This window comes from Pan paniscus, chromosome X, assembly GCF_029289425.2.
Source record: "Pan paniscus chromosome X, NHGRI_mPanPan1-v2.0_pri, whole genome shotgun sequence".
Taxonomy (NCBI): domain Eukaryota; kingdom Metazoa; phylum Chordata; class Mammalia; order Primates; family Hominidae; genus Pan; species Pan paniscus.
In genome coordinates, this window is record NC_073272.2 from 144617284 (window position 1) to 144631325 (window position 14042).

General features: G+C 44.4%; 1 protein-coding gene across 1 annotated transcript; it reads left to right on the top strand.

Moving 5' to 3' along the window:
* The first annotated feature begins 1542 nt into the window (after positions 1 to 1542).
* LOC100991836 (sperm protein associated with the nucleus on the X chromosome N2) lies at positions 1543 to 11040 on the top strand. The gene is made up of 2 exons (XM_003816816.5): positions 1543 to 1689; positions 9693 to 11040. Exons 1-2 carry the CDS (start codon positions 1615 to 1617, stop codon positions 10116 to 10118), a joined length of 501 nt encoding a protein of 166 aa, XP_003816864.2. The 5' UTR covers positions 1543 to 1614; the 3' UTR covers positions 10119 to 11040.
* Positions 11041 to 14042: the final 3002 nt, after the last annotated feature.

Here is a 14042-nt window from a genome sequence, read left to right on the forward strand (position 1 = left end):
CGCCTCTCCTGAGCATCATTTTCTCTCCCATTACTCATGCTAAGCACTGTGCAAAGTTCAGTTCCTGGCCCAGTGATATTCTCCTTTTACTACTTTTGAAAAATTTAAAAAATGCCATTACATAAAATATCATCCGTCCCAGGACCGCCGCCGTATGAAACTCCAGCTGAGTGGCAGTTCTTGCCTAAGGCATTTACATTTGTACAGCCCAGCTTCAGCTCAACCCTGAGATACCAAAATGACACCCTTCACCCTTCCTTCCAAATTGTTGTCTAGATTCTGTATTTTAAAAAATATTCTCATCATCAATAAGTGACCTGGTCCTAAAACCTGGAGTGATCTCTGACTTCTCCTGCTACCAAACACCTTGTCAGGAATCAGGGCCAAACAGTGTTATTGTACACATCCTCAATTGTTTATTTTTCTTGAAATTCTAAGCAACCTTCGTCTCTCCCCATTCTGTGAGCATCTCTCTCCAGCTCCAGTGACCAGTGGAGATTCTGTGTCAGGGCTCCAACCCCAGATTTCCCCTTCACATTGCCCTAGTAGAGGTTCTTCATGAGGGATCCAACCCTGCAGCATACTTCTGCCTGAACATCCAGGCATTTCCATACATCTTCTGAAATCTAGGCACAGCCTCCCAAGCCCAAGCCTCAACTTTTACCCTCAGTGCATCTCCAGGCTTAACACCATGTGGAAGCCACCAAAGCTTGAAGCCGCCAAGGCTTGAAGCTTGTACCCTCATGTTAGTCTTAGGTTATAGTATCCTGCAGGTAAATACTCAGAACAACTTCCAGCACTTGAATATTTACTCCTTCCCCCACCCCACATACTGGCAGAATTCATGTTGGGATACTACATTTACTATGAACACACACCCCTGATTTGAAACAAGACTAGGATACATGGTAAAGAATGTTTATTCACTAAAGTTTTGACAGACTGAAGGCCATTATTTCAGATTGGAAATAGGACACTTAAAAGAACTACATGGACATTGGGTAAAAGAACATGGGTTGAAATTTGCCTGGCAGTAGCCCAAAAGTAAATGGTCTTCAAGGTGCATATGAAGGAACTGTAGGAGGGAAATGGGATAATTCACATCTCCACCAATAATTAAATGTAGCCACACTAGCTTGGGGGATTTGAGGTGAGACATCTAAAATACTAAGTCATGGTGAGGGCTGGAAGACAAAAGAATGAATCACTTCATAGGAATGCCTGTGGGGAAGGGCTTGAAGGAATCATCCTCTGACTTCCATGTGAACCATGAACATTAAACATGGAGAAATGAGGAGCGGCGGCAGAGCAGTTTGGGATGCATCTTCAGGGGATGCTGAAACAACAACAGCATTTGGTTTCCTCTACTCCTGTCACCCCTCCCCCACAAGCCCAGGGAGTGGTCAGCAGTGGTGTTTTGTGATGTCAAAGCCACCCTAGGACTGCCATTGGCTGGCAAACAAAGCTCAAGGGTGTGGCTTTGCCTTGTCATCAGGAGGGTATATATAGGGAGTGCAAGAGCTCTGGGACATCCCACTGGGAAGCTTCAACATAGCTGTGCAAGTCTGCAGTCTACAAGAGCCTACTATAGACATTCTACAACCAACCAGAATCATGGAACAGCCCACTTCAAGCACCAATGGGGAGAAGAGGAAGAGCCCCTGTGAATCCAACAATGAAAATGATGAGGTAAGATTGTTAGGTTTTGAAGTGAAGGCATGGGTGAAAGAAAGACACAGAGAAGGGACGGCTCAAACAGCAACACAGGAATATTGCAGACACCTGTGGAAGTGAGAGACCCACTTAATGCCAGAACCCACCGCTGCTTACAGGCTGGGGTGCTTATAGGTATGGGTGGGAGGGGCCTGGGCAGTATGGCTTGCTGCCCGGCAGGATATTGATAAGATGTTTTTATGATCAGGCTGTTTGGTCCTTTTTCCAGTGGGATGTCATTGTGGTGTTTCTTGGAACTTTGCCCAGCAAGATACCATAGGAAAGTTTCTTTAGTTGGACCTGTGTCCGCCTTGTGTTACAACGCTTAGGCAAGATTTTTCTCAGCCTGAACCCCCGTGGAATGTTTCACTTTGACCAAGGTCTGCAAAATAGCAGGGTGCTTACAAAATGGTGGTTTGGACTCACATTCTTGCCTTCTACTTTAGTATAAAAGGAAGAGGGGCATGGTTGATTATCTGGCTGCTTGCTGCTGAATAGGGGAGCTGTAATCAGGGTTTGGGTTTTGAAGCAGTGGGTGTTGGACTTCAGAGTTGTTTTCCTGGAGGCACTGGTACCGGACTTGGCAGAGGAGAAGGATGGTATCAATGTGTTGCTGGGTGGCTGCCTGGACAGGGGAGTTTAGCCTTCGGGAGATAAAGCAGGATATGAAGGTGAGTATACATTGGCCAAATGTACTATCAGGAGGAGGAAGATTAACGGCCCTAAGAAAGGGACCACCCGCTATCCCAGTGCTGAGTGCAGCAGAGACGTTTAGTTCTGCTAACACTAGAATGAGATGTAGAGCCTGCTTAGTGTGTGTGGAGGAAGATGAGACAGAAGCTACTAAAGGAACCTGGATGGTCTGCTTGTTAGGCAAAATGTTAATGTTTAGATTAACAAAAAAGTTGTAGACTATGGCGGTTAACGAAAGTTGTAGGTTATGGTGGCAAGCCATGAGAAGGTGGGGGTTGAATTCTCCACAAACACTTTGTTTTAACTTTCATATTCCTCCAAGTTGAATAGCTGCCAGCAAGGGTAGCCCCTCTGAGGGCCTGATAGGAAATGTTGGTGGTGGAGGAGGTGAAGGCTGCTTGGTTTTGGAGAGAGAGGGGGAAATGGGTTTTTGTAACTAATAGCCACTGTGGTCCTTACAGGGCAGAAGGATACAAGTTGCAGTTGAGGGAATTGTTTGTGCATGTTTTCCAGGGAGCGCCCTTGAGTTGGATACATGAAGAGCGGCTCTAGCCAAGAGGGGAGGCATTGGTAAGAGGTATTTTATGGAATCAGACTTGTAACATGTTTAGTTAAGAGGCTATGAGGTGAAGGAGGGTGACAGCCCTGTGTGTGATGGTGTGGGTGGATTTAATGGATTGGGGGGAAAGGTGATTAGCCGAGCAAGATTATAAACAGGATTTGGGAATGAATTGGTCAAGTAGGTGAGATGCAGGTTTATTTTCGACCAGGTTTATGTGGCCAGGTTGACAGGAAGGGATGTGAACTGCTGGATTTGTGTGGACAAACAAGTTTAACAGTTGGAAGTAAAAGGGGAGTGTGACTGATTTAATGGGCAATGTGTGAGGCTGATGAAGGGGGCTCAACTGCTAGAGGTTGGGGGTGGGGACTTAAGAGTATCCCACAGACAAAGAGGACAAAGGAGAAAAAGGAGATTTGAGTAGGAGTGAAATTTTGGAAGGTGCCCTAAAGTCATACCTCCTGCGTTAGTGTGAGAAATTGGCATAGACTATCCAGGGACATAGGGAAGGGAAACCAGGAAAGATCTGAAACAAAGTAGGAGATAAAAGATTGGAAATTGGCGACGGAGAGTGTTATGGGTTAGGGTGTTCTGGATTGGAAAATTCTGGAATTCTTGTTAAGTACAGTGAGGCTGGTCCTGTGAGGGAAGGAGAATAATTTGGGGGTGAACAAATTTCTAGATGTGGATCTGGTGCTCTTTTTAGTTTGAAATGGTGCATTCAGTGTGGAAAGGATGTTAGCTTTGGCGCTGTGGGAGTAGTTAGCATCACCTGGTGAGAACCCCTCCACTTAGGTTGGAGAGGGAGGAGGAGGAGTCTGTGATTCAGACCCAGTCCCCTGGTTGTAGGGACAGGGAGGAGTGTTTTGAGGATGGACTTTTAGGCTGGGTCAAGTAAGCATTTGTGTACTGTCTTATTAGATGTTGGGTGAGGTGTAACGCCGGCCAAGTATTCCATATAGAAGGGGGAGAAAATATGGGGATATTTTGGAGGATAAATGGAGCATTTGTACATGAGTTTAAATGGGCTTAGGCTGAGGAGCTTTTGGGAAATGACTCATAAATGCATGAGGAACAATGGGAGAAGTGAAGTCCAGGCCATTTTAACTGTTAGGGAGAGTTTGGTTAGTTGTTTTTTATAAAATTTTTCCTGAAGATTCGGAGTGGTAAGGAATATGGAAAGCCCATTTAATGTTTAGAGCCTTTGCCAGCTATTGGCTAAACTGTGAAACAAATTGACCCATTGTCTGACTGGATGCAAGAGCGAGTTTAAACCGGTGGATAATATGGGTGAAGAGAATAGACGTGATGGTGTGTGCCTTTTTGGTGGTGGTGGGAAAAACTTTTATTCATCCAGAGAATGTATCTACTATTGTGAGGTATAGGAATCACTTTCTGGGGGGCATGTGAGTGATGTTGATTTGCTAGTCCTGCCCTGGTAAGTGTCCTCAGGCCTCGTGTGTTGGAAAGGAGGTGGTTTGATAGCTTCCTGAGGGGAAGTTTGAGTGCAAAGGGAACATGCCTTAGTAATATCTTTGAGATGGGCAGCCATGGAGGAAGAATATATGTATGTTTTTAAAAGCTGGAGTAGGGGCAGTAACCAGCATGGAAATGGTTGTGCACATATGAAAGTACCGAAGGTTTTTTAAACCTGGACAAGACACTTTTATCATTGAGGTGGAACCATTTTTTCCTGAATGGCGCCAGTCCGGGCAAGTGGGGTTTGTTCCTGCTGGGTATATACAGGGTGTATGCTGGGAAAAAATGAGCAATAACGATGGGGTTTTAAGGGCTGCCTGCCAGGCTGCCAAATTTATTGAAAGGTTTTTCTCGGTTTTGGCATCTGTAGCCTTTCGGTGTCCCTTGCATGGATAATGGTGGCCTTTAGTGGTAGTTTATCTACCCCCAGCAGCTTATGTATAAGTTTGCCATTTCTTATGGAGGTTCCTTTTGTAGTTAGGGAACCCTGTTCCTGCCAGATGAAGGCATGAGACTGTAGGATATGGTATGCGTATTTGGAATGGGTGTAAATGTTGACCCTGTTTCCCTTTGCTAGGGTGAGGGCCCTGGTTAGGGCAACTAGCTTTGCCTGTTGAGAGGTAGCATGGGGTGGGAGAACATTGGATTCTAGGAGTTTATTTTCAGCAATGATGGAATAGCCAGCTGCTGGACATGGCTCCCTAAAAGAGCTTCCATTAACTAACCGTGTATGTGTTCCCTGCAAAGGGGCATGTGAAATGTGTTGGAAGGAGGAGGAGAGGGAGTCTAAGAGGTCCAGACAGGAGTGAGAGAGCTTAGAGTCGCAAGTGTTTACAGGGAGGAGGGTGGCTGGGTTGAGAGTTTTATATCTCTGGAAGGTGATTAGAGGGTTACCTATGAATAAGGCATGTACCTGCTGTAAGCAGGATGGTGGGAGGCATAGAAGAAATTGATGGTTTATGAGGTCCTGTAGGTAATGGGAAGATGCAACAGTAATGTGTTGGTAAAGAGGGAGTTTCCGTGCCTCTAAGGCCAGTGATGTGGCCACACCCAAGATTTTTAGTCAGAGTGACCAGCATTGGATGACAGAGTCCAGTTGTTTTGAGAGATGTGCAATGGCTTCTGGGGCGTCGCCGTATGTTTGACAGAGTAGTCCAAGGACAAGGCCTTGGTCGGAATGTACATACAAAGTAAAGGGCTTGGTGAGGTTGGGCAGTCCTGGTGCCAGGGCCATTAAAAGGGCATTTTTAAGTTTTTTGTTTGTTTGTTTTGGTTTTGGTTTTTTGTTTTGTTTTGTTTTGTTTTAGTGGGAATTGATGGGGTAAGCTGGGTTTGGGGGTTTTAGGATGGGCCCATGTGAGGCCATGTAGAGTGGCTTGGCCAGCAAGTCAAAGTTGGAAATTCATGGCCAAAAGTATCCCACAAGGCCCAAGAAGGAGAGGAGGTCCTTTTTTTGTGTGGGGAAGGGGCATGTCCCAAATTAGCTCCTTTCATTGGGTTGGGATGGCTCGAGAATTAGGGGTTAGGACAAACCCATGTTTGTGCTACCTGAGATTTTGTGGGTTAGGCCCAATCTCCTCGATTATGGAGGAAGTTTAAAACCTGAGTGGTGTGTTGAATGGACAGGTTAAGGAAAGGGCTACAGAGAAGGAGGTCATTGACATATTGGAGGAGGGCACTAGGAAAAAGAGGAAGTTCAGCTAGGTCCTTGATGAGGGCCTGTCTGAATAGGTGGGGGCTATCCTGGAACCCCTGTGGGAGTATAATCCATGTTAGTTGGGTGGACATGTGAGTATTAGGATTTGGCCAAGTTAGAACAAAGAGACTTTGGTAAGCTGGGTTTAAGGGAAGAGTGAAATAGGCGTCTTTTAGCTCCAACACAGAGGAGTGTGTGGTAGATGTAGGAGTATGAGAGAGTAGAGTATATGGGTTGCAGACCACCAGATGGATTGGTACCACTGCCTGGTTAACAACTTGGAGATCCTGGAAAAAGGGGTAAGTCTTGTCTGTCTTTTGGAAAGCCAGAATAGGGGTGTTGTGGGGAGAGTTGACGGGCTTGAGAATTTGAGCTTGCAAAAGTTTACAAATAGGATTGAGGCCCCTTAAACTGGCTGGATTAAGTGGATATTGAGACTGATAAAGGAAAATGGAGGGGTTCTGAAGGGTTATTTTAACTGGGATGTGATGTGTGGCTATTGTGGGTTTAGAAACATTCCAAGCTTTAGAATTAACAGAAGGTAACAGGGTAAATAGTGAGGATGAGTGGGGGGAGAGGGAAGCATTTCGGTGTCAGAGTAATATAAAAGGGGTAGAATTGCAGGAGCCACATTGCATGGAGGCCTGGAATTTACTTAATATGTCCCACCCCAAGATAGGGGTAGGGGACTGAGGGATAACCAGGAAACAGTGGGTGAAGGGGGCTGCTGAATAGGTTGCATAATAAAGGACAAGTCTGTGCCTAGAGGGGATTCTATTGACTCTCACAATAGAGACTGAAAAACGGAAAAAGGGTCTAGAATATTTGGGTAAAACCGAGTAACTAGTTGTCCTATTGAGCATCCAATAGGAAAGACATGGGCTTACTAGAGACTGACAGAATTACCCTGGGTTCCGAGGTGGTGATGGCAGTAGGGGCGGTGGACTCTAGGCCCCGTCTGTCTTCAGGTATGGGTGGTGAAGCAGGATGAAGAGTTTCACTGAGCACAGTCTGACTTCTAGTGTTGCTTGATACCACAGACGGGGCAAGGTTTCCAGAATGTCCTGGGATTAGGGTAGGCTCTTTCCCAGTGTCCGTGTTGGACGCACTTATAACAGGCTCATGGAGTTGACTGTTGCCAAGTTGAGGAATTCTGTATGCCTTGGGAACCCTGTTGACTGGCAGCTACCAGCATTTGGTATTCAGCCTGGTCCTTCTTTAGGTTTGAGGTTTTTGGTTCTTCCTCTCTATTCTTAAAGACCTTAAAGGCCACTTTGATTAAGTCTCTTTGGGAGGTTTGAGGGCCATCTTTCATTTTTTTATGTTTTTTTCAAATGCCTGGGGCTGACTGGGAGATAAAGTGTAAATGGAGGTAGATTTTGCCCTTATTGTTATTAGGGCTTAAGGTGGCATATTTAGTTGTGACCTTTGGAAGGCAGGAGAGGAAAAGATCAGGGGCGATATTATATATGCCAGCTAGAAGGCATGATATGATATGGCCTGGTTTCTGTCTGTCTACAGAAGTTGCCTGACAATTCCAATTGGGGTCAGTTCTGAGGACAGCTAGGGTCCCTATTGGGTTGTGAGCAGCATCTTTTTGTTGGAGGGTGTTCTCATGGGCCTGGGTGCCAATAAAGATGTGTTCCCTGTCCTCCAGGGTGAGGGTAGAGGAGAGGATGACATATATGTCATGCCAGGTAAGGTCATAAGATTTAGGCAAGTACAGAAATTTCTTGCGGAAGGAGGTAGGATCCATTGAAAAGGAGCCAAGTCTCTTTTCAATATGGGAGAAGTCAGCTAGGGAACTTGAATTCAGATTATGTCTTCAGTCCTCGCAACCTCCTGCAAGGGAAGGACTTTGGAAGGTCTTTGGGCATATGCCTGGTTTCTAGCAAAAGGGGGTTGGGTGTGAGACCTGGTTTGAGGTGGAGAAGGAAGGGGGATGGAGGGTGACAGTAAGGGGGGTGGAGGAGCCGGATCCGAAGGAGAAGGTGGAGGGAATGGGAGTGGGCAGGAGGCTGAAGAACGGATGTGTTGGCCAGGTTGAAATTCAGAGGAGAAAGCCTTGTCTGGAGGAGGAGGCATTTTGGGGGGTTTCTCCTTGAGGAGGAAGATTTGAAAAGGTGAACAAGATTGGCAGAGAGGGAGAGTGAGCTGTGAACGAAGATAAGCAAAGCACTTCAGATTATTTACCATTGTGTTGGAGAAAGTTTTTCAGATGATGTTGAATTTGGAAGTTGAATGTTTTGTTTTTTTGGAAGAGGGGAGTGAATACTCTGGATGGGAGTGACTACCCCTGAGGAAAGTGAGTACCCTGGAAGAGAGTGAATATCCCAGAGCGGAGTGAGTTCTCCAGAGGGAAGTGAATACACCAGAGGAAAGTGAGTACTTGATTCCGCCTGGAAGAAGGGACCTGGAGAGTCAGGGCAGCCCTGTACTATTCATGCTCCCCAGAGGCCGGAGCGGCCAGAGTGGCAAGCATTCTGAGGCTGTCCCCTGAGAAGGGAGGCTGCAGTCACCTGGTGACTGGGGAGACCTCTCACCCAGCACTTGATTGTTTTTTGGAGAACAGGCAGAAATAGAGAGGAATCCAGAAAGGAGGAAGAGGGAGACTCACCCACTAATTGACGCCCAGTGTTGGATGTGATGTCCAGAAATGGGGGTGATCCTTGTTGCAGCAGCGCAGAAAGGGGAAGGAAGGGGAAAAAAAAAAGGTCGAGAGTTTGATCAATATCTGGAGGTTATCCCAGGTCTGGAGAAGACTAGAGTATAAGGGGAACGGAACTAGGAACAGGGAGATCACAGGATCTGGAAGCAGGCCCCGGTCCAGTTTGTGCTGCTTTCTGCTTTCTCGGTTGCAGCAGAAAATTTACCCGTTAGAACCCAATCACCACTCCAGGTTTTGACACCAAAATGTCAGGTTTTGAAGAGAAGGTGAGGATGAAAGAAAGACACACAGAGATGGGGCAGCTCAAACAGCAACACAGGAATATTGCAGAAACTTGTGGAAGTGGGGGAACAGCTTAATGCCAGATCCCACCACTGCTTACAGCCTGGGGTACTTACAGGTATGGGTGGGAGGGATCTGGGCAGTATGGCTTGCTGCCCGGCAGGATATTGATAAGATGTTCTTATGATCAGGTGGTTTGGCCCTTTTTCTGGTGGAATAGCATTGTGGTGTTCCTTAGAACTTTGCCAAGCAAGATATGATAGGGATGTTTCTTTAGTTGGGCCTTTGTCCGCCTTGTGGACAGGTGGTGAGGCAGGATGTTTCTCACATCCTGAACACCCATGGGATGTTTCACTTTGACCAAGGTCTGCAAAATGGCAAAGAACTTACAAAATGGTGCACTTTGGACTAACAGGTGACCCTACCCATGCTCCTCTTCTTCTTCCCCATAGATCCCTACCCTATGATTCAACCTTGTTCTTCTCTGGATCAAACCCCTTCCTCCACCTGCATTCCTTCTCATAAAGCTGCCCTTGCTATCCAGTCTTTATCCTATTCACCCAAAATAATGTCTTTCTGGCCTCTCCCTGTTTTCTTAACAGATGCAGGAGACACCAAACAGGGACTTAGCCCCCGAACCGAGTTTGAAAAAGATGAAAACGTCAGAATATTCAACAGTATTAGCGTTTTGCTACAGGAAGGCTAAGAAAATACATTCAAATCAACTGGAGAATGACCAGTCCCGAGAGAACTCCATCAATCCAGTCCAAGAGGAGGAGGACGAAGGCCTAGACTCAGCTGAAGGATCTTCAAAGCAGGATGAAGACCTAGACCCACCTGAAGGATCTTCACAGGAGGATAAAGACATAGAATTACCTGAAGGATCTTCACAGGAGGATGAAGACCTAGAGAAAAAGCGATCATCTAGGTCAAGAAATGAAATAGAAATTTCAGAAATTACAGAAATTCTCCAAGGAAGGAGCCAGATAAATAAATATTCTGACTTCATTTTCCTCCTTCTCCAGTGATCTGCAGGGACCTACCATTCACTAAAACTAACCCGAAGCCATAGAACAAGACAGCTTATTAATACAGTCCATGGTTTATATGAGTAGATTTTTAGCAGCACAAAGTAGAGTGGAGAATGGATCTGGTGAAGCAAATGGACGATATATTGAGAACACTGAACTCAGAGAAGCAAAAGCCTCAGGAGAGATCATACTGTCTTTCTTCAACTCTCTGATATGGTGTCATGTGGAATCAGGCCAGACTTACACTTTTTGAGTGTCATACCTATGATTAGTAGAACCACAGTAGGGAACTTAGGGGAAAGTAGCATAAACTCCCTTAGGCAGTTGATATGGATGAGTTTGTCCTGGAAAAGCTGTTTACAAAATGATCAACTGTAATTGTGCTCTTTTGGAGCTTGGAAAACAGTACCCCAAAATGAAGACCTCAGGAGCAAAAGTCTTTCTCTAATCTTCTCCTACCCTCCTGTCTCTCAGTCTCATTCTCCCCCAAGGCTAGCTATAGAAACTAGAATCCTTCTTCCCCAAGGTGTGTCATAGAAACTAAACCATATTTTCCCCAAAGCCAGCAATAAAACCTAAAAATATGGCCAGGCGCGTTGGCTCACGCCTGTAATCCCAGAACTTTGGGAGGCCGAGGCGGGTGAATCACGAGGTCAGGAGATTGAGACCATCCTGGCTAACATGGTGAAACCCCGTCTCTACTAAAAATACAAAAAAAAAAAAAAAAAAAAAAAATTAGCCGGGCGTGGTGGCACGCACCTGTAGTCCCAGCTACTCGGGAGACTGAGGTAGGAGAATGGCGTGAACCCAGGAGGCGGAGCTTGCAGTGAGCCCAGATCACACCAGTGCACTCCAGCCTGGGTGACAGAGCAAGACTCCGTCTTAAAAAAAAAAAAAAAAAAAAAAAAAAAGCTAAAAATATTACTCTCATTTTCACTCCACTTTTCCGTGTAAAAACTACCCATAAAGAAACTGACTGTAGGTCAAAAGGCCCCCATTTCAGAGGGGTCCCTGCCCCACACCCAGAAGGAAGAATGCTGCTCAAAGAAGCCAAGAATAATCTAGACATACAGGCCTTTCTGTGTTTCCCCACTCAGTTCATTAGTATTAGTTTATACCCTTTTTGTCCAATCCTATTTCTGAGCCTCTATCCATACTTCCTTAAACCTAGGCATAAAATGCACAATTTCCCCTGTATCTTTGGGTCTTCATTCTGAAGGCTCCGATGTACACCCCTTAAACAAATCTGTATACCTCTTCTGCTATCAATCTGGCTTTTGTTGGTGATATCTAGTGAGCCCTCAGAGGGCCTTGCCCGCTACAGCTCTTTCCTGTGGGTGCGAATATCTCACCATGCCTGTTACTCTCTACATCAAAATGTCTAACACTTGCTACCATATTTCCCTGGTGTAAAGGAGAAAGTTGTTGGGTTTTTTAAGCTTGATGTCATTTGAAAAATAAGAGTTATGTTATGTAAAAACTTGAACAGTGGCAAGGATGTGTGGTAGTTTGACTGCTAATTTCCTGAAAGTTCAGATTTGAACTTGTTTGCTGTGGTATCATCTGGAAATAGCATGGAGCCTGACACACAACAGGCAATTAGTAAATACTTGCTGAATGATGGCACAAGCATGGACAGTGAAGTGTAGCATGGTGATGAGAAAAAAACACTGATAGTGACTCATATTATATAAGGTTCTAGCCCCAGCTGTGGTTATAACTAAAAATATAATCTTGAGCTAGTTAAAGAAACACCCTTTAAATGTGATGTCCAAGTACCTAATTCCATTAATTTAGATGTAATTGCTAAATGTTTGGGTCTATGTAGCACATTAATCTAAGTGCAAAAACATCCAAAATATCCAAGATAATGGAATAAGTCTCTCTAGTTGAAAGTTTAATACAATGCTGAGGCTGATATCTACTCAAAAAAGTTGAGGATATTATTTACTCAAAAAAATTTCTAGGCATAGATAGTAGATATAATGATCTTAATTATATTATTTTCATTTTACACAACCTTAATTTTTTTCTCGAGTTTTATTTTAGCTACGGGGGTACAAGTGCTGGTTTGTTACATGAATATATTGCACTCAGATAGTGATTCTAGTACCCAACAGGTAGTTTTTTCACCCGTGCCCTCCTCCCTCCCTTCCCCATCTAGTAGTTTCCAGTGTCTATTGTTTCTACATTTATGTCCATTTGTGCTATTTAATCCCTGCTTGTAAATGAGAACATCTGGTATTTGGTTTTCTGTTACTACATTAATTCACTTAGGATTATGGTCTCCAACTCCATCCATGTTGTTGCAAAGGACATAATTCCATTGTTTTTTATGGCTGCATATAATTCCGTGGTGTATATGTACCACATTTTATTTATGCAATCTACCTATTTATGGGCACCCAGCTTGATCCCATGCATTTGCTATTGTGAATAGTGTGGTGGTGAGCACACGAGTGCATGTGTCTTTTGATATAATGATCTATTTTCCTTTGAGTATATACCCAGTAATGGGATTACTGGGTCAAATGGTAGCTCTATTTTAAGTTCTTTGAGAAACAGCCTAATTTTTAAAAGACCCCAAAAGATAAATTTACTTTAGTAAACTTTAAATCAATGCACATTTTGGCCAGGCGCAGTGGCTAACGCCTGTAATTCCAGCACTTTGGGAGGCTGGGGTGGGCAGATTACTTGAGGTCAGGAGTTTGAGACCAGCCTGGGCAACATGGCGAAACCCCATCTCTACCTAAAATACAAAAATAATAGCCGGGCATGGTAGTGTGTGCCTGTGGTCTCCACTACTCAGGATGATGAGGCAGGAGAATTGAGTCGAAAGGGAGGAGGTTGCAGTGAGCCAAGAGTGAGCCACTGCACTCCAGCCTGGGTAACAGAGTGAGACCCTGTCTCAAAAAATAAATAAATAAATAAACAAATGCAATAATGCACATTTAAATGAAGAATATATCTTTGCCTTGAAATGCTTCACTAAATATGAACAACACTACTAATAATATTAATGATATCTAACATTTTCAAATAATTATGTCTAACATTTATTTAGCATTTCCTAAATATCAAGCACTTCATATGCATAAGGTAATTTAACCCTCATAAAAAGCTTATGATTCTGGTAGTTTTGCTATCAGCATCCTTAGGGAATGAGAAATGGAGGCCACATAGCCAGCGGTGAAATAGAGATTCAAACCCAGACAGTCTTGAATACAGAGGCTGAATTGGTATCTATTCACTATAAATATTATATCTTGACTTTTCCTCAGAAAGCTCATGGTAAATGCACATGTTTTCTGCCATATAAATTCAAATATACCATGATTTCATACTGATATGGTCTGGTTCTCTATCCTTACCCAAATCTAATCTTGAATTGTAATCCAAATTGTAATACCCACATGTTGGGGGAGGGAGTGTACATAGAGAGGGTGGGGCCCCGGGCTATACTACTGCTTGACATCAACATGGAAGAGGTAACTGGCAAACCGGAGTTGCCTAACACAGCTATGGATCAACCAACACCAGACATGCAACAACCAACCACAGACACCAAAGGAAAGAAGATGAATATCCCATATGAACTCAAGTCCAGAGACAGTGGCAAGGTCAGATCAAGCTGCCCATGTTCTTTCTCTGTCCCCTTAACTACGTTACCACTTCCAAGACTCCTACCTTAACCTTATGTGGTATGTATCCCCTCCTCAGCCCATAACCAGGTTCAGTAAACCCTCCTTCCTATGCATTTCACATTCTCTTCTCCTAAATCACTGCCTTATGGGAAGAGGACCTGACAGCACCCTGTTTCCCTACCAGGTGCAGGAGATAATCATAAAAGTAAAAGTAGCCAGTAGTTTTTCAAGTGTGTTCAAGAGAAAAATCTCTAAGAACTACCATCTCTTGAAGCAA